This window comes from Podarcis raffonei, chromosome 2 (genome assembly GCF_027172205.1).
Source record: "Podarcis raffonei isolate rPodRaf1 chromosome 2, rPodRaf1.pri, whole genome shotgun sequence".
In the NCBI taxonomy this organism is placed as follows: domain Eukaryota; kingdom Metazoa; phylum Chordata; class Lepidosauria; order Squamata; family Lacertidae; genus Podarcis; species Podarcis raffonei.
The window spans coordinates 74,026,880-74,051,781 of NC_070603.1; the positions used below are offsets into that span (position 1 = coordinate 74,026,880).

The 24,902-nt window shown below is 41.7% G+C and overlaps 1 protein-coding gene across 8 annotated transcripts in view; it reads left to right on the top strand.

The window, feature by feature from the left end:
• DOCK3 (dedicator of cytokinesis 3) overlaps positions 1-23,704 on the top strand; it is a 150,522-nt gene extending 126,818 nt beyond the window's left edge. For 3 of the 8 annotated variants that reach the window (XM_053377455.1, XM_053377457.1, XM_053377458.1), the window contains 8 exons: positions 1,083-1,218; positions 2,027-2,108; positions 4,240-4,392; positions 9,153-9,271; positions 10,164-10,251; positions 16,467-16,589; positions 17,260-17,342; positions 19,385-23,704. In XM_053377455.1, coding sequence (XP_053233430.1) covers positions 1,083-1,218; positions 2,027-2,108; positions 4,240-4,392; positions 9,153-9,271; positions 10,164-10,251; positions 16,467-16,589; positions 17,260-17,342; positions 19,385-19,891 — 1,291 coding nt within the window. In that variant the 3' untranslated portion in view covers positions 19,892-23,704. The remainder of the gene's footprint in view (positions 1-1,082; positions 1,219-2,026; positions 2,109-4,239; positions 4,393-9,152; positions 9,272-10,163; positions 10,252-16,466; positions 16,590-17,259; positions 17,343-19,384) is intronic. The other 5 variants (XM_053377456.1, XM_053377459.1, XM_053377460.1 and 2 more) reach the window with 5 other exon arrangements.
• The last annotated feature ends 1,198 nt before the right edge of the window (positions 23,705-24,902 follow it).

Genomic DNA, 24,902 nt, shown 5'->3' on the forward strand with positions numbered 1-24,902 from the left:
GTCCCCTCCTTCCCTCCTCCGTGGTTGCTTTGAAGCAGGAAAGTGGGAGAGAAGCTGCTTACATGGGTGTAAGCTGCTCCCCTCCCACCTTCTTGCTTCAAAGGGAGCCCGGGAGGAGGGAATCCGCTGCAGCCTCGAGCAACGAGAAGGATCCATGGGTAGGATCCATGGGTCCCCTCCTTCCCTCCTCCGTGGTTGCTTTGAAGCAGGAAAGTGGGAGAGGAGCTGCTTACACGGGTGTAAGCGGCTTCCCTCCCACTTTGCTGCTTCAAAACGAGCCACGGAGGAGGGAGGGACCAACGGAATCCCCTTCCCTCCCTCCTCCCCGGCTCAGCTCAGCAGCCGCGGCTCTTGCTGGGTTTACAATGAGCCGGAAGGAGGGACAGAAGGCAGTCCCTCCTCCCGCCTCCCTGTAAACCCAGCCAGAGCCGCAGACACACTCTATGCAGCTCTTGCTTTAAAGGGAGAGCTGCACAGAGCTTGTCGGCAGCAGTGGCTCTTGCTGGCTTTGCTCCATAAGATGCACAGACATTTCCTCTTACTTTTTAAGGGGGAAAAAGTGCGGCCAATGGTGCGAAAAATACGGTATACATTAGTGCTTACTGAGTTTGTATACGTTTATTGTCTTCTTTATTTATTTTAGGTGATTGTCGTTTTTCTTCTCTGCTGTTGAAAGCTATTTTGAACAAATGGTAGAAAAGCAGGATATAAATATTTTACAGAAATAAATATTTGAATAGATAGAAGAGACACAGGAACAGCCACTTAGGTCAACGTGAATTTACAATTTGACTTCTGGCACTAAAAAAATAAGTGGTTTCTCCGATATGTTCTAACATTTCTTGACAAATGGCTAACTTGCTCTGCAGCTGGGCAAAATGTGAAAGTCCTTGTTTAATATAGTGATGGGCCTTATCTAACTGAAAATGTACAGACGCAGAAAGGCTTGTCTGTGCATGTTACTTCAATATGTTTTGAGGTACTGAAACAGTAGCTTCCAGTGAACGAGATGCATTTTTTAAATAAATATTTCTGATTAAAACAAAATATTATTTTATCTTACTGTTCTCTGTTCTCCGTAGCCCATTGAATATGCTGGGCACAGTTCGACATTCGTCATCTTCTCTTTCTTCCCATACATCAAGTGAAACAGGGAATCTGGTTATTCTAACAGACAGTTCTGTCGGAGAAACAGCAGAGGATATGTACCACATGCAGGTACGACTGTAACTCATCAGGAATATGCAGTGTTAAAGATGATTTTAGGATGCATTTAAGCAGGGCTGTCTTAAGCATATGTGGCGCTGGGGTGCAAAGACCCGCTTGGTGCCCTCCCCCCCCAGTTGCCCAGTCCCAGGCGCACAGCAGGGCAGAGCCAGCCGCCTCAGCGTCTCACTGGCTCAGTCGCCCCCGAACTCGCAATGCAGAGCTGCCAGCAGCAGAAGAGCCCACTACGGCACTCCGACCGATGGGCGGGCTCTTCCCCGGACTCAACTCTCAGGCCCTGGAATCTCAGCCTGGTGCCCCTGAGAGCCTGGCGCCCGGGTGCCCCACACCCCTAGCTCCTGTGGGCAAGACAGCCCTGCATTTAAGATCTCGGTCAGTACTAAGATCTACTCAGTACTTGTAGACATTGCTAGAATAATATAGTGCCTTACAGACTGAGGAAATCAAATCTTACCTCTGTCATGAACTCACTTGCTGGCTTTAGGCAAGTCACCCTCTCTCAGCCTTCCTCCCACATCTACAACATGAGAATAATAACAACACTCATTTCCTTACAAGGTTGGTATAAGGATTACATGAAAATAATATGAAACACTTGACACACTCAGAAATACTTCAAAATGCTAGGTATTTTATTATTGAATTATATTTAAGTTTACTTAGACAATTTTTAATGTTAGCTGGGTGAAAACCCCATTGTACTAGTGAGAGCACTTGCACTGGCTTCCACTGGGTGGGACATGTTGGTTGAATCCTGCCCTAAGAATCTAATCACAAATATCTGTTTTTTCTTTCCTAGGCCAGTCCTTCCACCTCAAGCCTGAGCTCTACCCATTCTGCACCATCCCAGATGATTAACTCTGCACCTCCTAGTGCACGGGGTAAGAAGGAGCCACTTAGATAGAAACATGCAAGGTTCTACAAATTGCTATGATGTTTGCCCTTTAAAATTCTAGACTGTACATTGAATTGCTTCCTTGCTTAAAATAAGCGATAGCTTCATTATTGCAACAATGAATTATTCAAGACTGTCTTCTACAATGTCCCAATTAAGTGTGTCATCTTTTCAGAACAGTTTGGTATACTTTCTCTCTGGTATAAAATTTATTTTAAGACAATTTAACTGTGTGTTTCCAATGGGCTCCCCAAGAATTGAGCCCATTCACTTAAATCCATTCTGCTGCTTGTACGAGTTGTTTCAATTATAAAGCAAACAGTGTGAAAAACAGCACTGAAAACAGCAACCACATGAGGACAAAGGTAGACCAGGCAGGTCTCAAAGGAAAAGAAATCAGGATGAAGAAACATAGCATATAGAATCTTACTTGGAACAAGGTGTACAAAATTTGCCTTCTTTGTCTGAGTTACAAATGAAGAAAGGGAGAGAGAAAATATTTGAAATAGCTTTCACTCCCTAGTATTTCCTTTTTCTAAAAGACACTATGCAAAGTTGGTTGTTTCTTCTCTTCACAAGTCACAGGAACTCTCCGAACCCCCAGCTGTGGCCTCTCTAGAACTGGGTACCAAATTATTGCTTAGAGACTCTCAAACCAAATTGCACTGCTGTGTATGCAGCAGAACAACAGAACTTCCCTATCCACTTATTTTTTGTGAACCCATTTCTGTAGAATATCCTTGGCAGTAGTGATACAATGGAAGAACCAATATCTCAGTAGTAGAAGACATACTTTTTTGTGCAAAAGGTTGTTTTTAACACTTGACTGGAAGCCACCCAGAGTGGCTGGGGAAGTTCAGCCAGATGGGCGGCGTATAAATAATAAATTATTATTATTATTATTATTATTATTATTATTATTATTATTATTTATTAATCTCTGGTAGGGAGAGGGGAGAAGGGGACTGAGTGTGGAACACATGTTTTACATGCTGAAGGTGCAAGATTAAATCCATGACTTCTCCAATTAAAAATTATTCTCAAGATGTAGGGCTGGAAAATATTGTCTGCCAGAGGCCCTGGAAAGTTACTGTCAATCAGAATAGACTACACTGGGCTAGATAGATGGGTGATATGACTCAGCATACTGCAGCTTTATATACAGCAGAAAAGATGGTGCAGAGACAGCTGGGGAGCTTCATATGTTGAGTGAAGTCTTTTTCATTATTGTATCTGTTGCACTAAGCTAAAGAGCATAGTACTGTATATAAGTACAAATATTTTTATAATTACCAAAGTTGGTGGGAAAACAGTTGTGATCAAAGCTGAATAAAGAAGGTAAAGGTGGTGACTGTTGTCAGGAAAATGGTTATGTGATTGTACTGCTTTAGGGTCAACTATGTCTGCTAATTGTATCTCTATGAAGTATGCACTTTGGGGAGGAAAAATATGGTATGTGGTCCTTGCATCATTTCACAGTACTCATAGTATCTGTGATACTGTGGATATCCAGCTTTCTGAGCTGCCATTTGACTTCTCAACAGCATTTCCTGCATCTAGACTCTCTACCAGTGCTTAGAGATAAATGAGGTGATGTATGTTAAAGGACAACCAATTAATAAGTAATACATCATTTCCTGTTAGCAAATATATATTTGAACAAGCACTGTCATATCTACATGTGATTTCTGGTTTTGACTGTTTCTGATCATTTTGGAAAACTTCATTTATTCTTGCACAGATTTCTTAAACTAATTGAATTAATTTTCTTAAATTAATGGAGAAGTTTTTGGAATTTCATGAATCGCACACTAGAAAAGGAAAGCCCCAAATCTTCTTGATACTTCACAGTATGTGAATTATTAATTTAATTGTTGTGAAACTTCCAACGGGGATGAAATTGTTTTTGCAGAAAATAAGCCTGGTGGTATTGAAAATAACATGGGATTTATTTATTTGCGTACATTTCCCCCCCATTTTAATAAGTTTTATTCTATGGAAATGAGAGATTGACAAGCATTGGCGCTAAAGCAAGCTGCAGTGCAAAATTCACATGCCTAGCTCTGCCAATATGCTTCAATCCTTTTTTATGTTTATTTATATTCTTTTTAATTTAGTGCTGATGAAAGGTGCTGGATTGACAACACTGGAGGCTGAAGCCCTCTATTTATCCACAGAACAGATACAGCACGGGCGGCAGCAGTGCAGGCTTCCCCACACTGCCCCCACCAATGTGCCTCATCTCTGTCCTGGAGGAACCACCTCTAGAGGTGAGAGGATAGATTGGTCTCCATGACCCATACAGCCCTTGGCCTTTCTGTTCAGATTGCCAACAGAGTTACCAGCTTGTAGTGGCAGACTTAGACACCCTTCAGCCAGGAAGTGCACCAAGTTCATCAGTGTGTTTCACTGCAGCTATTTGGCAGTGATAGGTTCCACTCCGATGTGAGGAGTTGTACTGGAACCTCGATTTACTGAATGATGACTAACTTGCACTCTTCAAGGTTCAAAGCTTGTCTTAGAAATGAAAAAAGAGTTGCCCAAACTTTAGCAGCTTTGATTTCAGTCAATAGTCTGATTTCCAGCTAAACCTCCTATATTCTTATTCACGAGCTGAGATCTAACTTAACTGAGATGCAACTATAATTTGAATATCTAGGTAAGCCCCCCATTCATATGGCTCTGATTTTTGTTTCGTTTTTATAGATAAACTATTGGATAATATAGCAAAGCTTGTTTTGTTCACAGTGAACAGTACAACTCAAATATAATTAACACAAAAAGTAAATATAATCAGCTGAAATGTCTTGCAGCTTGTCTCTGAAAAACGTACACATGCATTTTCATTTTGAAATGATAAACATTTGTAGGAATATGCTGCCTTCTTAACTCGGTACAGTAGTATGTCATAAAGCACCTTTTGAGAGGTTAGTAGACACATTACGGGGCTCTGCTCCATGAATGAGCTGATTTATCTTCATTGTTAAGGCCAATTTAAATATTATTTTAAGCATTGTAGATATGAGAATCACTTACACACTTCTGTCAGTCCGTCCTACAATACTGCCACTTCTCAATTGTTGATATAAATATATCATACATGGTCAGATTCATATGCTTAAGATTTTATTTCCAAACACAGCTCTGATCACGGTCTTTTTGGAGAAGAGCATTAGGGTAAACATTACACAGTGTATCATTGGCTGTAATATAGTACAAGCTGTATTTGTGAAAGCTTCCACCTTTTCATTACATAGCTATAAACACACAAATTAGCTGCAAACGTTGGTCTTGTTCATAGATAAAAGCAGAGCACAATGTCCACTTCTGGATGCTAGCTGTTAACAGGCTTAGGGCCAGTTTACCCTTCAAGGAGCTGTGTTAGCTGCATGAATACATTGACGTGTGAAGGGGAGATGTGTATCTCTCACCAAGTATTCAATCTGGATGTTTGCCAGATAGACACTAGCTGTCATTTCCTTAGATTATGTCTATCACATTTCTCAGCCTGGAGAGAATACAAAAGCCTCCCAAGTAAATATACTTAAAAGACCATTTGGAGCCTATATTTAGTTGTGCTTAGTGCATTTTGAAGGTGGTCCCCTGCTGTGTACTCATAGTAGGAGCTGTCAGGTCAATCTTGCTGTTCAGTTTAGACTTCTCTTTTTGTCTGCTTGGACAGCAAGTCACAGCTGTTTAATCAGCACTGAATAATAATAGCATTTAAACATTGGACTTTGAAGTTAAAACAAGCTCCTAGAAGGTTTCAGCAAAGATGAACAAATCAGTTCATATTTGGGTTACATGCAAATTATTTAGAAATATCAGCAGTACAGTCTTCGTGTTTACTCAGAAATAAGTCCTATATTGAATGGTACTTACTCTCAGGTAAGTGTGCATTGGATTACAACTTTAGAATTTATAGTAATTCATAATACTTTTATGAGATACCACAAGATTGGTTCTTTAATTTGTGACAGACCAACATACTACCCCACTCAAAGTTAGTATTTATATGGCACTTTTTCTTAGTAGTTAAAGTAATTCATATATAATATTATGGCAATAATTCTTATATCACTCTGTAAAGTGGGTGTGAGGATGCTGTGGCCCTCTAGAGGTTGCTGGAAGCCATGCAAGTTGTAGTTCAACAGTATATGGGGAGCCAAAGGTTCCCTACACCTGCTGTAAAGTAAACCATCATTTCCCCTACATTGCATAACAGGGTAGTGGGAATTTAGACTGAGATAGTGGATTGTCACAGCGTCACATGACAAGGGCATTGCCCATCCCATTGGCTCCAGCATCCCACGATGTAAATAGGCAGCTCTAAAAAATTCAGTCTTTGTTGTAATTTATACTGCATTTCTTTCCTCAAGATCCCTGTGATAAGACTTGCCAGTTCCCCATACGCTTTGTTTTCCCTTCTGAAAAATTAGTTCAGTGTGAGAGTAATATGTTCTGATGGAAATTATTACCAATGAACATCATAGGCATCCCCGGTACAACGTGGTTTTACAAACAGTGACACTGAAGTTCCATTTTGAGTGGTAATCCCGCAACAGATCTTGCTCTTGCGAAAGGTTTCATGTTATTCTCCTGCAAGACTTTTGAGAAGAACTGTGATTGCACAGCTGCATCACTCAAAGCCTTCTCTTAATAAATGAAAACACAGTGGATTGTATCCAGTGCTGTCCTTACATTTACAGAAAGCTATTTGATCCAGTGGTAATTTCCAAGAACATAAGGGAGGGAGGGGATTTTTTTCTCATTTCCTCTTCCGCTCCCAGTGCTCCCTTCCAGTCTGCTCTAGGGGCTTAGGGTACACATTTGAACAGTGTGGGACATGATATGGAGGCTGTAAGGGAAAGGGGACATTTGGGAGAATCACCTCCCTCCCCCATTCTATGCATGGAAGTCTTTGAGGGATCAATAGCCTTTTGTGAATAGAAGGACACCACTGGATGCAACTCACAGTCAGGCTAGTATCCTTTTTAGCACATCTATGGTTAGGGAGGAGTAGACTATGGTTAGGGAGGAGTAAACTCTCCTCAGTAGAGAGACCATATACTTCCAGTTACTATATTTTGAGGGACAAACAAGGGAAGGCTCTTGTTCTTGTGTCCTCCTTTTGGTCTTTTTAGGGAATCTGATTGACCACTGGTGCAGGGAAATGGTGAGTTTTTGGCATTTGAGTACCAAGACATTTGAGTACCAAGGTACCACTGTACTTCAAAAGGCAGAGCACACCATTCCAAATGTGGGACTGCTGCTCTTTTGCTGCAGGTTTACTGTAAGCATGTCATTTGAAATACACACTTCGGATGTGCACATGTATGCCTTGTGTAAAGAAGCACTAGACTAATGGGCTTTCAGCAGATCAGTTGCATATTTTGAAGTTGTCCATAAGCACCTGAATGAAGCAACAAACACAGCCACCACCATGATACCCTACCCGCAGATAGACATATTAACAAACAAACAAAAAAGAGTGGATGTATGACTTTTTGTCTACCAAGATACTATTCCAACAAGCTTGGCTGAACAGGTAGAATTTCCAAAGATCTGACAGTTACAAATAAGTAACATGCATTTTTCATGATTTTCTTTAACTTTTAAAAGGAGCTTTTGACAAATACTGCCCTCTGTTGATGACTTGAAGTCACATAATTAATAGAAAAGCTTTCAGGAAACAACTGTTGTCAACCATGTTAGATGAGCAGCAAAGGTATTGTTTTCATGTGTTTTTCCAATTTGATGATACCCAACAGCTTCATCTGTACTTCTAGGATAAATTGAGGAATATATTTTAAAAGGGGGAAATCAGCCGTGTGCTTTGTGCCATAATACATTTACTGGTGCTCCTAAAAGATCAGTATTTTATATTTCATGATGCAGAAATAGGACTATCTGTGATATGTATGTGAGTAAAAGAGACAGTATAAAACATTAATGCTTATCTAAATGAACATTGTGAATGATAGGATGGTCAGATTATTTGTGTTCTGTGTTTGTAGTGAAAACATTTAATCATACAGTGGAGTTTGAATTTCTTTGAGCTTAACAACTTGAGGGAAACTCTAGAAAGTGTGAAGGTTTCTCCTGTACTGCTAACCATATTATTTCTTCCTTTTGTGCTAAATCTCAGTGTATGACCTGCATGCCATGCTTCTGTTCATGTGAAATCTGTACCGAATGGAAATAACACTTGTGTTTAATATTATTTGTGTGTGGTCAGATATTATTCATGTGGTCATAGAAAGTTTGCAGAGGGGACCATGTCAACCCCAGTAGCAGGCACAGCTGCAAAATATGTTGTTTGCATTTGTCCTCTAAGTACATGCTTGTGGCACAGATATGCCACAAATTAAGACCCATATTAGCAGCTTCAATTTGTGCATCAGATTCTGCACATTAATGCATCCAGTAGGGGAGATAGTTTCCATTGTTATCATTACCTTAGGCAGCTGTGCATTTCAACCAGTACCATAATGAGTAGGATTTCCCCCATCAAAGATCATAATGCACTGATACACTATGCAGTGCCCAAACAAACATTCATCAAAATGGCAATATATGTCAATAGGAATCAAAACCCTTATGGGATAGAGATATCTTGAGAAGCTCTGCGTTCTCATATTCTAATACTAAGCTTAACTGCTTGTTAATTACACAGTTTGTGGAAGCACACTTCTTATGTTCTTACACCAGCAGTTGTTGCCTTTCCACATAAGAATGGATCTACCAAAGGCAGTTTTATTTTGGTAACATGGGGCTTTCAGAATGCATTCATTGACCTGCTAAGCGGTATGCTACAGACCCAGCAGCTTGTCTGTGTTGCTGTTTTTGTTATGCACTGAACACTAGAGCAGTGATTCCTGTGTGCCAGTTAAGCTCATTTCCATTGTACGCTAAAATGTTATGTTTCATAGTTGTGATTCAGACATCTTAGGAAGACTCCGTGACTGGGCCAAAGAGCATCTCTGTTGTGTTTTGTCATGTGTACGTGATTGTTCTCACTTGTTTACAGGCTCTCCCTCTCTACCAGATAAGTATCGTCATAATCGGGAGCTGATGATGTTATTACCGATGCACCGAGACCGACCTAGCAGTGCCATGTACCCTGCAGCTATCATGGAAAATGGACAGGTAACGATTTCAGAATTGCTATTTTTTCTGAATGTGCCAGGACATGAAATTAGCAAACAGATCCATTTTCTGGACAAGAAAGGACAAGTGTTTTGGAAATGGGAACTAACGGGAAGGAGGAACTTGCAGTTGACCTTCCTTGGCAGGATAACTGTCCCCAGTCAGCTCCTGTAAGGCTGTTGTTCGGCTACCAGGCAATGCTGTAATTTACCACATTTGGCCCACCTTTCCCCTTCAGAAAAAGAGAGCGGGGGGGGGGAGAAAGGGGTTCTGAATCCCATAGCTAGGAATCATGTGGGTGAGGTGAATCAGGAAGGGGGATGACTTTAGTGATTCCTGGCCAAGGGAGTAGCAGAGCAGCCACCTGGTGGACATTTCAAACAGCAGGCCTCAGCACACAGGGCTGGCAAGGCTGGGATTGCCCTAGTCATAACGCACTAAAAATCCCAGGCAAAACTTATTGGCAATAGCTGAGGGCAGACAGGCCCATCCTTTGACCAGCACCTGTATCATTGTACCTGTCAGCTTCCTGAGCAAATTCAGTAAAAGAAATTGCAGATTCTGCACCCTGAGCATGTGCTCCTCTCAGGGAGATCTGTAGAGCAACCACTTTGGGGGGGGGGGGTTGGAGGGTGTTTCTGCTCATTCCAGTCCAGTCTCAGTCTTGGGAGGTCCTTCCAGCAGAGGAATCAAGTTATACCCCAACCCCTGTCTCTTACTGGTGGAAGGGGCTTAACTGGAAAGTTCTCCAATGCCCTCCTTGTAACCCTTGTAACCTAAAACAAATGTAAACAATCAGATATCTTGTGAATCTTATTGGAGATATCAAATGGGATAGTTACAAACTGTTGTTTAAAAAGTGCAAGTATTTGTTGCCTTTCTTCTCTCTTAGCACCCAAACTTCCAGCGAGCCTTGCTCCAACAAGTGATTGGACCGTGCAAACCCTGCAGCGATCCCAACCTTTCTGTTGCTGAAAAAGGTATTCCTTGCCCTATTTTATATTATTTACTTATAACACTTATTTCAGGCATTGTTTTTTGCTGCTTTGCTGGATCCAGAATCTACAGCTAGCGCTGAATGCTGTAGCATGGTTGCTGACATGAGCGAGACTCTGCTCAGAGATCTGCATTGGTGGGTGAAGTTCAAGGTGTTAGTATTGGCCTATAAAGCCCTGGAGCCAGTTTATTTTCAGGATCTCCTTACTCCATATGTACCCACTTGACCTCTCTTGACCCACTTGCAGAACTTGTAAGAAATTGTTCTTTTAGCACGGCAGGACCTAAACTTTTGCACTCCCTGCCAATTTACATCAGGTTGAGTGGTGTCTTAGCTGTGTTCTTTCTGATGCCTGCTTAAAACATTTTTGTTAAGCTAAACCTATCCAGATGTACATACATAAATTGAATAAATTGTTTTCAACCTTTTTTTTTAGTTTGCTGCTGGTTTAAATTCTATGACCCACCCTGAGACCTCTGGGTGGTATATAGGTAAATTCAGTAAATCAAATAAATAAATAAATTATTTTTAAAATGTTTTAACTACTTGTTTTTAACTACTTTGCTGATAATTTTACTATTTCTTGTCAGCCCTTAGAGGTTTTGTTGCAATCAAGCAGTATATAAATTTTTTGTTAAATAATATTAATTAATTTTATTGTCTCGTTTTATGTTCATTCAAAGTGTTCTTATCACTACAATCTCTTAAAACCATGTGTATTTAGAACAAGCAGTTTACCACACAGCAACTGCTGAATCCATATATACTCCTAGCAGAATATATACATTTGTGAGTCATGTTTCAAATATGACAATTTCCTTCCTGCATAGAGATTATCTACATAAAGGGAAAACTTCAGTTATGAAGCAGCACTTTGGAAAGGTCAGTAATCTATAGGCCAGGGGTAGCCGACTCTCAAGAGACTGCGATCTACTTTCAGAATTAAAAACTGGCAGTGATCTGGGTCAGCTATAAGTTGTTGAACTTTTTTAGGGAGGAGAAAGGCCCCATTTCTTAGGGGTTAAAAACAGCTTTTTTGGAGGGAAAAGTTCCATTTTTGTGGGGGTTAAAGGCAAGGGACAAAGGGGTAAAGTCACTCACAAAAAGATGGCTATGGATGAAAACAGCATCAGAGAAAGCTCTGTCTTTCCTTCCAGAGATCAAACAATCAAGGGCAGTGCGAGGGAGCAGGGCAGGAGTCAGTTTTAGGGACGCTACAGAAAGGGAGCCAGAGATCGACCACGATCAATAGATCACGATCGACCTGTTGGACATCCCTACCATAGGCCATTGAAAGGGGAGTTGGTGTATAAATCAACTGCACAATATATACAGCTGAAGATGCTTGGAATGTTCTCCCTAACCGGCTGAAAGGACATGTTTGGGTAAATCTGGAGACCTGTCACTTTCCCTTTTTAACACTGATTTTTCTTGACAGTAGAGTGACATTGAACAGCTTAAAGCAAAATCTTTTCAATTATAGCTTCTCTGCTGATGAATCTAATCACTGAAGACAAACTCTGCAGCCGATGCTTTGGCCACTACAGGGCAGCAGGGACTTTCAAAGATAGTTTAAGCATGAGCTAAGCCTTTGTTTGGGATAAACCATCCAATATCAGAATTGCACATCAGGTTTTCCAAGCATTTTAGTCTAAAATACGATAGACACATCTGGGGGGGAGGGCATCGAAATTGCCAGCAGTTAAGATATTCCATGTTTTGTGTCCGGTTTTCATGTGTATTCTATACAGGTGGTGACCTTCAGATAGCTAGTGATCAGTTTAGAGCAGTTTCAAAGCATGCACACAACTTGCTTATCCAGTGGCGGCAGCAGGAAGTCAGTACGTATAGGCTGATTGAAAATGATGCCTGCTATGGACTCAAAAACTGTGGATTTAGGTTCTCAGTGAGAACAGAATAAGAAGGTTTGTTAAACAAACAGTGAATGGTAGCTTCATAACAAGGTGAATGTTGGGATGGGAAACATAATTAATTCATTGTGGGGGTTATAGGCCCCACATAAACTATAATCCACAGCATTCTCCTCTACAACCAAGGCTGATGTATACTTTTTGCCAAGTCTTGTGTCAGAACTCCCCTGTCGGTGAGATTATGTTTGATGTTTGGCAGTGAGATCAATATTAAGGAAAGGTCTGGGCAAAGTCTTGGTGATTTGTTTTCATTGCTATAGGTTTTTTTTAAGCCTCTTATTTTCTGTTTGATTGCTACCATGAATTTTATAAGTGTGTTACCGTTATCAGGAAAATGCAACTCTTTTCAACTTGTTTTGTCTCATTAATGTATAAGGAATTTTGTTTTGTTTTTTGTTTTAAAAAAAGGTTTGGGACCAGAGGAAAACAAACTTACCTCATCTTGGTCATCGCGGCACAGTAACAGGCTCTGTTCTGCATACTGAAATGTCTGTTCCTTGTTCTTTGTTACTGCTTCCTTTATCCTGCTTTTTAAAAAAATCTGTAGTCTACAAGATATCTTCTTGGTCTCCTAATAATGCTAATCTATCTAAACTGCTTTCCCAGTTCCAGTGAAAGGTCAGCAGAGTAAGTTGATTGCTCCACCTAGTGGTTACAAGGCAGACAGGAACCTTTGGGAGATAGGACTCCCAGCAAGAATCCAGTTCTGCTCCTGCCATTGGTTGCTACTGCTCTCACTGATCTGTCACTGAATTTCTTCTGTGACAGAAAAGGAAAAAATTAGGAGTTAATAATAGTCCTCTTTCCCTGTGGCCATGTTCCCCTTTGTTTCCCTACACTCCCCTAAAGGAGTTGTGGTACTTGCTCCTTTAAAGAAGGCTACTAAGGCAGAATGGGAGCATTCCCCAAAATATAAAAAGCTGTACCTATTGTGAATACATTTTACACCTTGGAAACTGAATTCACTGACTCCCTTAAAACCCCTAGCATGTATTGTCCTATTTCTCTCTTAGTTTCCGAAAATCTACTTCCCAGAGGTGGGGATTCACAATTAAAGGACACCACTGAATGCAGATTGAACTATGCAATCCATAAAACACTTGAAGCCACCACCCTGCCCATTAGAGCAGCATGAACAGCCTCTGTTTTTATCTAAACATCTATAAGCTCTTAGATGAGCCCTTAGACCCATCAAACCAGGATACAAGTTGCACATGTCAAACCCTACTAAAAATCCATTGCTCAGCTGCCTTCATAGCAGATGCTACTATGGATACCTCTCAATGTGCTTGTTGAGCCCTTGTAGCAGATGCGGTCACCAGATGCACTTAATGGCTCAAACACTGGGATGTAGACGCTCTTATGTCAGCCTCTCCATCGCGCCATATGCTGGAGGCAAGCTTCTCAGGGACTATGCCCTAAAGGACATCTTAGTCTAGATGACAAGTGGAAGGTATTGCTAACATACAAGATGGACAACAAGCAGCAGAATAGGCACCGTTCTCCACATTTCTACAATCAGTCATTTTATAACTACTGATGGGTTCCTGGTCAGTTTTTTTAAAAAGCCGTATCTCCCCAACTCATCACCTAATACATTTTGGAGAACTCCTGTACACCACCAAAAGCCTCATCTCCTTATAGTCCTGGAAAGATTTCAGAAAGCAAATCTGCAGTACAGCCTTAGCCCTCATTCCACGCCGATATAATGGTGGTGGCAGATGTCCTTGGCCTCTGCATCTCAGCAACTCCTTGGATGAAGCACCATGCTTGGCCCCTCCAGTGGGCCCTACTGCCATTTCCGAAAGACATTGCCCTCAGCAGGCACCTTCCCATCAGGCTGTCGCCCCAGCTCCATCACAGCCTGCAATGGTGAACTGACCTAGGCAGCTTGAGGAGGGACTCCCCATTCCAGGATTCCCAGCAAATGATAATACCTTCAGATGCCAGACTCGCCTGTTGGAGCGCACTTTGCAGGGATCTCTCAGTCCAGGGCCAGTGTTCTGCAGCAGAATCCTCCATGAGCATCAACTGGCTGGAGCTTTGAGCCACCCACTTAGCCCTTCTCACTTTACACAACATCTCTCTCTCTGGAACATGTATGTACATCTGGACAGACAATACCAAAGCCAAATGAAACATCAACAGGCAAGGCTCAGCTTGATCCCCGAATCTGCAGCAAGAAACAACCCTCCTCTTGGACTAGGCAGAGATCAACATTCAATCAGTCACAACTACTGAACACATATGCGGACTTAAGAACACTCGGGCAAACCAGGCAGAGTGGAGCCTGAACCCCACTTGTTTCCCAACTACTCCAACAAAGCTTCAGCCAATGCAAAATCAATCTCTCTATATCTAACAGGGATTGCCAACTTCCACAATTCTTCACCAGGTTTCACACCCCATCAGTGGAGGCCTGGAGCACTCTTCTCTCCCCCTGGCCACAGAGTCTACTCTATGCTTTCCCTCCAACTCCCATGGGTCCTCAGGAAAATCAGGGAAGAAAAGGCAAGAGTACTCCATCACTCGGTTCTCGCCACATTGTCCTTGGTTTCTGCAGGTACTGTGCCTAGCACTCTCCTCTCTGTGGCGACTCCCCCAGCTACCGGACATCCTAACTCAAGGTCTGATCCTTCACCCAAATCCTGCCTGGTTGCATCTGACTGCATGGTTTTTGACCAGAGATGGCTGACAGATGGATCTCACTCCAGACATTATAGATATTCTGCTGCACTGTGGAAAGTCTTTGACTCTACATATCTACCAAGTCACCTGGAAATCTTTCCTCCTGAGGTGCTCTACTGAAGGGTGTAAAATCAATAACCCCGGTATCTCTACCATCTTAGAATTCCTTCAAGACGACCAGAGAAAAGGCCTGAAGCCCAGTGTGCTAAAACAACAGGCAGCAGTGGTCTCCTCCGTTCTCTCAAGGCTGCACTCCCCTTCCTTCTCCTCTCACCCACTCCTGAAACACTTTCCCCAGGGAGCATCTCTTAAATGCCCTCTGACTTTCCATAGATTCCCCTCCTGGGACCTTCACAGGGTTCTCTCTGTGCTTCAAAACCCTCTTTTTTTTAACCTCTCAGCAAGGTGGCGCCTTTCTTTGGAAATGGTCTTCCTCGTCACAATCACCTCCGCCTGCAGAGTCTCCCAAGTTGAATGCTCTTTCTGTTGCCAAACACCTCTGTGTCTTCCATAGAAACAGAGTAGTGCTAAGGACCGAGACCCCCAAGTGTCTCCTGCAGATTCCATCACTGGAAGGAGATGGTTCTTCTCTCCTTCTGTCCATCCCTACTCCATCATCTGGAAAAGGCCTGACATTCCCTGGACGTCTGCAGAACCCTGAAGATTTACACTGGTGGAACTAAAGCCCATAGGCTAACTGAAACCCTGTTTGTATCCTTCCACCCACCCTCACCGGGCAGGAAGATGTCCTCTTCCATCCTTTCTAGGTGGATCAGGGCATGTATAGCGCCAGCCTAAGAGGTGCAGTGGTTTCCTATCCCTTCAGCACACCATGGCTCATTCCGCAAAAGCCACAGCAGCCAGGGGTATGTTTTCCTCTCCTGCTTTTCTACAGGAGATCTGCAGGGCAGCTACTTGGGCAGCACCCAGGACCTTCAAGCACTGCCACCTGGATGCCTACACATCCTCAGACGCAGCTTTGGGCAGAAGGGTTCTGCAACAGGTCCTCCCGCTATGAAGCTGCACTCTCTCCTTAGAAAGATTAGCTGCTGACCCTTTCACTGGAAATGGGGAAAAGTACAGTTGTACCTACCTGAAAGGTAGCTTTCCATTTCTTGATGAAAGGCCAGCAGACCCTGCCCTAGTTGGTTTGGCTACAGGATTCTTGTTATTAGCACAGTCACATTGACATTAGGAGGTAGCATGTTTCTTCTTCTTTCTATCCATACACTCCCGGCTGTTGAGCTTGGTGAGTCTGCATCCTGGATGCATGCTGGGAGTCCTACCTCCCAAAATGTTGCTGTCTGCCTTGTGACTGCTAGGTGGAGCCATCGCCCCACTCTGCTGACCTTTCACTAGGAAATGGAAAAACTACACTTCAGGTAGGTACAACTCGTATTTTTCTCATGATCAAGAAGTGCACAGTTCTCTTACCACTCGCTGCCTTCAGAGCAGGACATAACCTAACAGCTTGGGGCCAGTCCCAAAACTCACTTGATTCAGTGAGTTTAAAAAGTCAGCCTTCAGTCCCATCAGATATTACAGCATTACCCAAATTCAATCTGTTTCCATCCTTCAGCTGTTCCAGCAGCACCAAGCAGCTGGAGTCTGGACAGCGGAACCAGAGAGGCCTTGCCATTCCTGTCTACTCATGTTGGGAGCATCCTGGCCCCACCAGTACCTCCCCGAAGCCTGCCCCATGGTAAGGAAATGGCCAGTAGGTCTGCAGAAGAAATCCTGCACTAATGCCCAATTAAACCATGTGAAAGCAAACAGTGCCACCTGTTTGCCTTCTGAAAAATGAAAAAGGAGTAAAAGGAAGAGAAGGCTACACCAACTCTCTTGGCTGACGATTTCATAAATCTTAAAAAAACCAAAAAAAAGCAGTACTCTAAATGTGCTTTGGGACTGGAATTGGGCTTATGAGTGATGTACACTAGCCCAGTGTCTTGCTAAAAGCTGTACAGTACAATCCCATGCATGTTTACTCAGAAGTAAGTCACACTGAGTTCAATGGGACTTACTACAAGGTGTATGGGATTGCAGCCTAAGTTTAACAAATAAAACATTGAGCTCCAGTTATTGAAGATAAATTAAGGTTTCAGATATTTAATGCTAAAGAGCCTGTTGTCTTGCCACGGGAGCCTTGATATGATAACTGCGTGTGTTACACTGTGTTGCTGCCTTCATTTGCTGTTTGATGTTGTGTACATTGAGTTACAATTTACCATGTAAAATAATTGGTTTCTAGGAAACTGACACTGCACTATCAGGACATATCTGTCTAACTAGCATCACAGGACATTTAAGAGTTGGAAGTGCTATTTCTGACTTACTGCTCGCAGATAACTTTTCCATTTATCTCATTTAAGGTCACTACTCGCTGCATTTTGATGCCTTCCATCACCATCTTAATGATGCCCCCCCAGCACTGCCTGCACGGACGCTACGTAAGGTAAAACTATATTTCAAATTGCAGAACCAGCCTCTAATTCAGCCAGCATACTGAGAGCAATTCTTTAATCCACCTCTTTGTTTATTTATACTGATTTACTCTACTGTACGCCCTGTGGTATTACCGGGAGATTTATCACCTTGCTAAACTTGATGAGGTGGGAAAGGGTGTTTCTCCTGCTTGCTTATTTAAAACAGTTAAAAGATCCTCAAGCTGTTATAGCAGTGTGTGGTAAGCCCACATTTCCTGAGAGTTAGGGTACTCTGAAAGCAGCAAGGGGAGCCTTTTCAAAGCACTTTCCCTTATTGACTTTCAAAATGCTCTTCCTATTTAAGCATGGGTCTCCTTTGAAAGCGTAGATCCATCCAGAGCCACCCTTTCAAAGCACTCTTCTGTACCTGCTCAAACAGGGAGAACAGAGTGCTTTGAAACCACAGTCTGTGCCAGCAGGAATTGCACTTTCAAAGCACTCTTCTTGCTGCTTTGAGAATGGTCCATCCCCAAAGAAATATGGCCTTAATTCACACTGCTACAGTGGCGTAGCATGGGTTGTCAGCACCCGGGGCAAGGCAAGTAATTTGCGCCCTCTAACCCGTGGATTTGCGCCCCCTAACCCGTGGATTTGCCCTAACCCCAGATGTTGCGCCCGGTGCGGCCTGCACCCCCTGCACCCCCCACGCTACGCCACTGCACTGCTATGAGTACTCAAAAGGGTTTGTTTTTTTTAAGTTAAAGAAGCATTGGGAGGCCTCAGCTACTGCTTGAAAACTCTGAAGAAATTTTGCTCATCCACCCCATTTTCAGGGATTTCAGGAAACTGGCAGAATGTGCAGGTTGGTCTATGGTTGAGGGCAGTTAAAGTGTCTGGAGGTAAGGGTGGGGAAATGAAAACAGAAGGAATTGGCCTCCTTAATTCCCCAACAGCTATTGTATTCCAGAGGAAAGCTTTTGATTGGTGGGATGTGCTCCTTGATGTTGTCCTCCCACACTGTTCACCTTACTTCCGGCAGCTATATACAGTAACAGAACATCAGCCAGCCTCAATCCTGAGCCCTTTAGTACTATAGCACAGCACAGGTTTTAGAAGGGCAGAAGAGAGAAGAAAAGTAGCCTCTTGCAAACCCCAGTACTAAAAGTTAAAAGTGGACATGGAGCAGCACGTGGTACCTGTAAAATCTGTTGCTATGTACATGCACCAATACTCAAAATATTCATCCTGCTCTTACTATGTGAAATTGTAATGATAGAGAGCTCATCTGCACAATATGGATAGGGGTTGAAGTAAAGCCTTGAAAATCTGTTCTAAATTGCATTGTTGCTGCAAATTAAAATTAACTTTGGAAGTATATGTTTATTCTTAGTAAGTGCTTTGATTTTGGAATATCTGAGTATACCAGGGTAGCAGACAATACTATGTAGGGGAGTGTTTTATTTATTTTGTTTATTTTATATGCCAGCCTTCATCCGAGGATCGCAGGGCAATTTACAATATAAAAATACATAACTATAGGCTGTATTGGATACAGTGACTGATGCAAAGAACAGGACTTCTATGTACTGATAGCAATTGTGTAGAAGAGGACATTTTGATAGCTGCACCATCTTAAATACCCTACACTTTCTATAATTAAAGGCAGATGAATCTTGCCCTCCTTCCTATCTGATCACTTTATTGTTGTAAATATCAAGAAGGCAAGAGTTAGCCACCACACAATTGCGATTGTTTTGGTTCAGTTTAATTTCCCTGTACCTCAGGGTATTATTACACTGCGGGTGTTTCCCTTTGGAAAGCTAGAGAAGGCAGAGAATACATATTTCATAGCTGTCAACTCTTCCCTTTTCTTGCGAGGAATCCTATTCGGAATAAGGGAATTTCCCTTTAAAAAAGGGAAACATTGACAGCTATGATGTTTGTTTATATTTGAACACAAAATCTATAAAACAGTAATTAATGTTCTGTGATCGGTGTGGGACCATGGAAGTGCAGAAATATTTCTTTGTTTTGACATACGTATGAATGTTCTGTGTCGTTTTTTAAACAGTCACCACTTCATCCGATTCCTGCATCACCCACAAGCCCCCAGTCTGGCCTGGATGGAAGCAACTCTACCCTCTCAGGCAGTGCAAGCAGTGGCGTCTCCTCGTTAAGTGAAAGTAACTTTGGGCATTCATCTGAGCCCCCTCCTCGAACAGACACTATGGATTCTGTCCCTAGCCAGGCGTGGAATACTGATGAAGACTTAGAGACACCCTACCTTCCCGTCAGGTATAGTCTCTCAGAGCCGGATGTCCTGGAAACACTCAAATCCCAGCCGTGCCGAAGCCACTCTGCCCCATCGGGAGTCATTCCTCAGGACGCTGTGGACCCTCCAGCTCTACCCCCTAAACCATATCACTCCCGCCTTCCAAACATGGAAAACGAGGAGGGGATGATCTTGGAAGAGGATGAAAAACACCGGGCGCTACATCGCAAAATTTCCCAGCCAACTAGCGGTGTGAAAGAAGAGCAAGCCAGAGTAGCGTGGGAGCATGGCATCAGTGAGCAGTAGGCAGAAGTGTGAGAGAAGACGGTTTGCATGATCATTCCAGGTCTGTGAAACCAGAAGACAGATGTACAATAAGGAGGCTTCAGAGAAAAGAAAAGTGAACTGCTTTATTCTCTGTTGCTGAGAGTTAATGACTGGAGCCAGAGATTGGGCCAGCATGTGCAGTTGCTGCTTTCCTTTTTATTTAATTTTATACTTTTAAGATTTTTAGTGTTTTGGGGTTTTGTCTATTTTTTTGCAGTGGGTGCTTCATTCCTTCTACAGTTTATCAGACAGCAGGAAGTGATATTAGCTATAGACACTTGCAGAAACTGAAAAGCATTAGGATTTTGAGGGTGGGGGGATGTGGCATGGAATTTTTACAAGCTTTCCTTCCAGTTTTGAGATGCGCACAAGTTTTGAAGCAGTTGCACTAGGAATGTGTTTATTTGCTGTAGTAAGTGAATGCTAATTTTGAATTCAGGGATTCCGCAAAGCCAGAAGGTGCAGAGTTTTAAAGGCACTGAAGAAACGAGATCTTCCAGGCTTGAGGCATATAAACTTATTTTGCAATGGTCTCCTTGCATTGCCTCAGGTGTGCTGAAGCAATCTAACCAGTGCTGACTGGCTGCCATTTCTATTTTAAGGCATCATTTCACACAAACTCTTCTTGGCTTGGCATAGACTTTTTGATTTCCTGCTTTTTCCATTGTTATTCATCTGTATTTATTGATGCTACAGTATGAGGGAAATGCCTAACCATGGGACTTACAGCCCAGTCTTGGCCTCCCCGTGCCTCTGGTTTTTGGCACTAGCATTTTAATTCCAGTCCAGGAAGTTGAGGAGGAGTATCTTATGCCAGAGCAACTAAGAAACTAAGCTAGAATAAAAGGAAGGCTTGAGCACACGCCTGACAGTTGCTTTAAGGCTGACGATCTTGCATAGTCCAAACTACTATCTGTTGTTGTACCATCCTCCCCACCCCAGAAAAGAAAGCCTCTCTTTGTTGCATTGCTATTGGACAAGATCACTTCCAGTTACTTGTTCCAGTGTCATAGAAATACAGTGGTCTTCAGAAAATGTCCACTAAGTAAAAATTTTAGAAGCGGGTGGAGGGGGAAAAAATATTTTTATCCTTTTTAATAAAAAGTTTCTGAAATGTTTACAAAGGAGACGACTAAGGGTGTGCTATGGTGTGTAAAATCATGATTGACTATTAGAGAACCTAGGGAATGGGGCGTTGCTTATATTTATATTCAAGAACCAGTGCAGCCAATTAACATGCCATAGTTGAACATTTTAACCAAAGGAACTGTGGGACAAGCTGCCATGAACTATATGAGTTAGAAATGTAGCTAAGTTTGGGAAAGGTGCTGGGAAATATGGGATGAAAAGGAATATTAACACATATTAAGCAATCTGGCAAGGATTTGCAGATTCAAATGAATAATGCAAGATAACAATACTTGAAAGTTGTTAGGGTTTTAGTCAGCATTTTTTAAATCCATGTCATCCCAACACCTTAATAATGGCAAAGTTATATTTAATCAAGATCCAGTTTTGCTGCCCTTCCCACTGGTGGCTAAAAAAAATATGAATCTGTTTATTTTTACAATTTTTGTAGTGATACCCAGAAGCACATTATGAAATGTTTTATACTAAATGAGAAATCAGCACAGAAAATGTAAAGGATTGACTCAATTTCCAAAACAGCCAATGACAGAAACATACAGAAGGTCAAAGTTCTGGTTTCACTCTTCAATCAATCAGTATATAAAGAAACAAACAAAAAATATACCGTATGTACCTTGTATGACTGAAATTGCTTTTTTCTGAGGTAAGCTGCTAATGTATTTTCCCCCAAGCTCTGTCCAATGTAAACACACAGTAGTTCCGTCCTTATATTTTAACGAAACACCATGGCATTAAAAACTTGCCTAGTTTTATTTTTGAGTTCGCACTAGATAGAAAATACATTTGTATTGCCTCTTTCCATTGATCCACAACCATCATTTCCCTCTCTTAAGTCAAAGTGGCTTTGCAGTGCCATCAGAAAGAAATACCGGTATCTCCTGTCAGGCACAATTTAAATGCAGGTCCTATACTTCCAGTTAAGATTAGAATGCCAGACATAAATGTTATCCACTTAGAGCTCCAGGAAGTTTTTTTAAAAAGACGTAACATCTTTTTTGGAGACTAGCAGTACAAGCCTATGGACTTTCTCCTTATAGTAGGTTGCTTAGAGGATTGCAACCCACAGTATAGCTAGGGTGTTTGCTGTTGATACCTGAAAGCAGGTTGTTGTTTTTACAAGTAAGGTAATGAGTTGGCAGATGTAAGCAAATATCAGCTACTTTCATAACACTCAACCTTCAGATTCCATTGAGGGAAGCAAATTTAGATGTAGTAACTAAAGCTTTCCAATTTCTACATAATGTTTGGTGTGCTTTGGTGGCTTTCTAAAAGGAAGGTCTCTATGTGTGTACATGGATGCAATTTTAAAATGAGTTTCCACTGTATTGCAGTTGGCGAGAACTTAGCATCCGATAAATCAAGATGGATTTCTAGTTGCTGAATTGGGTATCCTATGCTGCATTACTAAAATTACTAGGTATTCAGGCCACCAGCACAAGCCCCATTGAGAGGGGGGAATATGTGCTGACATGGCTTTGAAAGCCAACCTATAAAAAAGCAACATAATAATTTAGTTGGACACAGAGAGCAAAATGGAAACATATCTTTGGACAACAAAGTAGCACATACAACCATGATACTTTGGAATAGGTATAAACTGCTCCAAAATATGGTGTTCTTGTCCTTTGCCTGAAGTAGAAGGAAGGTTTAAAGACATGGGTGATTGAAAAATAGGAAGAAGTAATTCCTGTTTGTAGTAGGAAATATAATTGGATTTTGTTGCCATAGCAAAGGTATAGGGATTCTTTCCCTCACAAACATCCCCACACTCATTTTTTCCCCCTTTACGCTGTAAAAGGGGACTAAATCATATCTTTCCTAAGGAAGAACGAGTGAGCAGGAAATTTAGGGAGGTGATATCATGTTGCTTAATTTGTTTCCCCATCATGTTTCATGTAAATATCCCACGAATGCTGTGTATTTGTACAGGAAATTGAGCAAAAAATGTATAGATTGTGATGTCTGACTGGTACTCTGCCCTGTAAATGTATTTTTAACCTATGGCAATCTGTTGTTGTTTAAAACAACGGCAACCACAACCCCCACAACCAGTTCTCTTTTTGTGTATTCATGTTCGGAAAACCTATCATAACTGTAAGGAAAAGCAAACCTTAAAAGGAAACAAAATATTTGTACCAGAGTCCTAAAGATATTTCATTGTATATATTGTGATAGCATGTTTATGGAACCAACAAATAAGTGATGTGAATTTTAGGTGTAAATATCTGCTGTTTTGTTTTGGATTTTCCTCCCTTCCCTTCCCCATTCACTCAACTGCTGTGATGTTGAATTAAAAATTAATACTTGATATTAAAAAGCATTGAGCAGATGCTCCAAGGTACCCATGAGATATTTATTCAGATGCCACAATGTATCTTACATATAAAAGCTGGTGCTCAGTAAACTCTCATGATATTGATCTCCTACAGATTTCCTGTTCAGGTGCTGTCAATTGAAATTACACACCAATAAGTTTAGGGGTGGGAAACTACTGAAAAATCAGGAAAATGGGAAGAATGCTGCAATCTACTTCATAGGGAAATTGATAAGATCATCTGTTATTAACTAACCGTGTTTTACCCAGCAGTATTATCCCTAACTAAAAATACTTTCCCCAAGATTTGTGGGTACCATTTTCACTTTTTTTAAAAAAAAAGCATTGTAACCAGTAAATCCCTAGATGATGAAACCTTGTTGCTAGAAGAAAAGGGGATACTTGCTTCTCGCTAGAAAAGGTTTTCATCTTTCTTTATGGGACCCAAAGAGGTAGAATAATCCCACACCTAGTGAACTGCCCTGCAGAATACTCATGGATTCTCTGACTGGCTTTCTCTAATGTTTTAGCACTCTGTGACAGCCAATTACTACCGTGTGTCCAAGTTCATTGAAATAGCTTGGCCTTTGCTGCCAATCACAAGCTGCATTGGTTTGGCCTTTAGACTCCTCTTCCATCAAAACAGAAACATGCCCTGCATCTGAGCAGTAACCACACCAGGAAGCAGCTTCTGGAGCTGGATTTAGAACGTTGGCAGCAATTTTCCTACTCACGGAAAAGCAGTGTAAGGACCAGAATAGGGAATGCCCCATCACACTCACGGCTAATTATTAAATGCATAACGAGAATTATTGCAGATAAATTCAGAAGCAGAAAACCATGTGCAACACATGGAAAACAGGCATGCCTAATACCTTTTGAGTCAGACTGAATGGATGAAAGATAGGAATGGAACAAAAACAGCAGCTCAACCCATCAATTCAATTCAAAATCCTTTATTAGGCATATCACACCTCACATTAACAAACAAACATCATATACAGACTGTATAAAATACGGGCTCAGCGAACACAATTTATCCCAGTCCTATTCTTAACTCCAAGAAATAAATCAATGTACATAAATAATATAATACAACACAGCAACATCACCTACCATTAAAAACCACTAAGTCTCTTTATCATGGCCCATTCTTTCTTCATGGACAGCACTTAAAAATTCAGCCGCTATTAAAGTAATTTGATCATTGCTGTCCGCCAGCAGGTCCTGAACATTTGGTTGTGTAAAAAACTGTCTATTAAATTTTAGGGCCTCAAATAATTGTCTTCTGGCATAGCTGCCAAAATCACAGGAAAAGAATATATGCTCTAGAGTATCGGGTTCCTGTTTTCTGCATTTACAGAGACGCTCTGATTCTGGGATAGCTAAGTATCTTCCTCTCACTACCGCCGAGGGAAACATGTTAAATCTGGCCAACATAAACAGCCTACACGATTCATGTTTCTTCAGATTTGTCATGTATCCCTTTTGGAAATCTCTACACAAAGGGAGATTTAGGTGGATAGG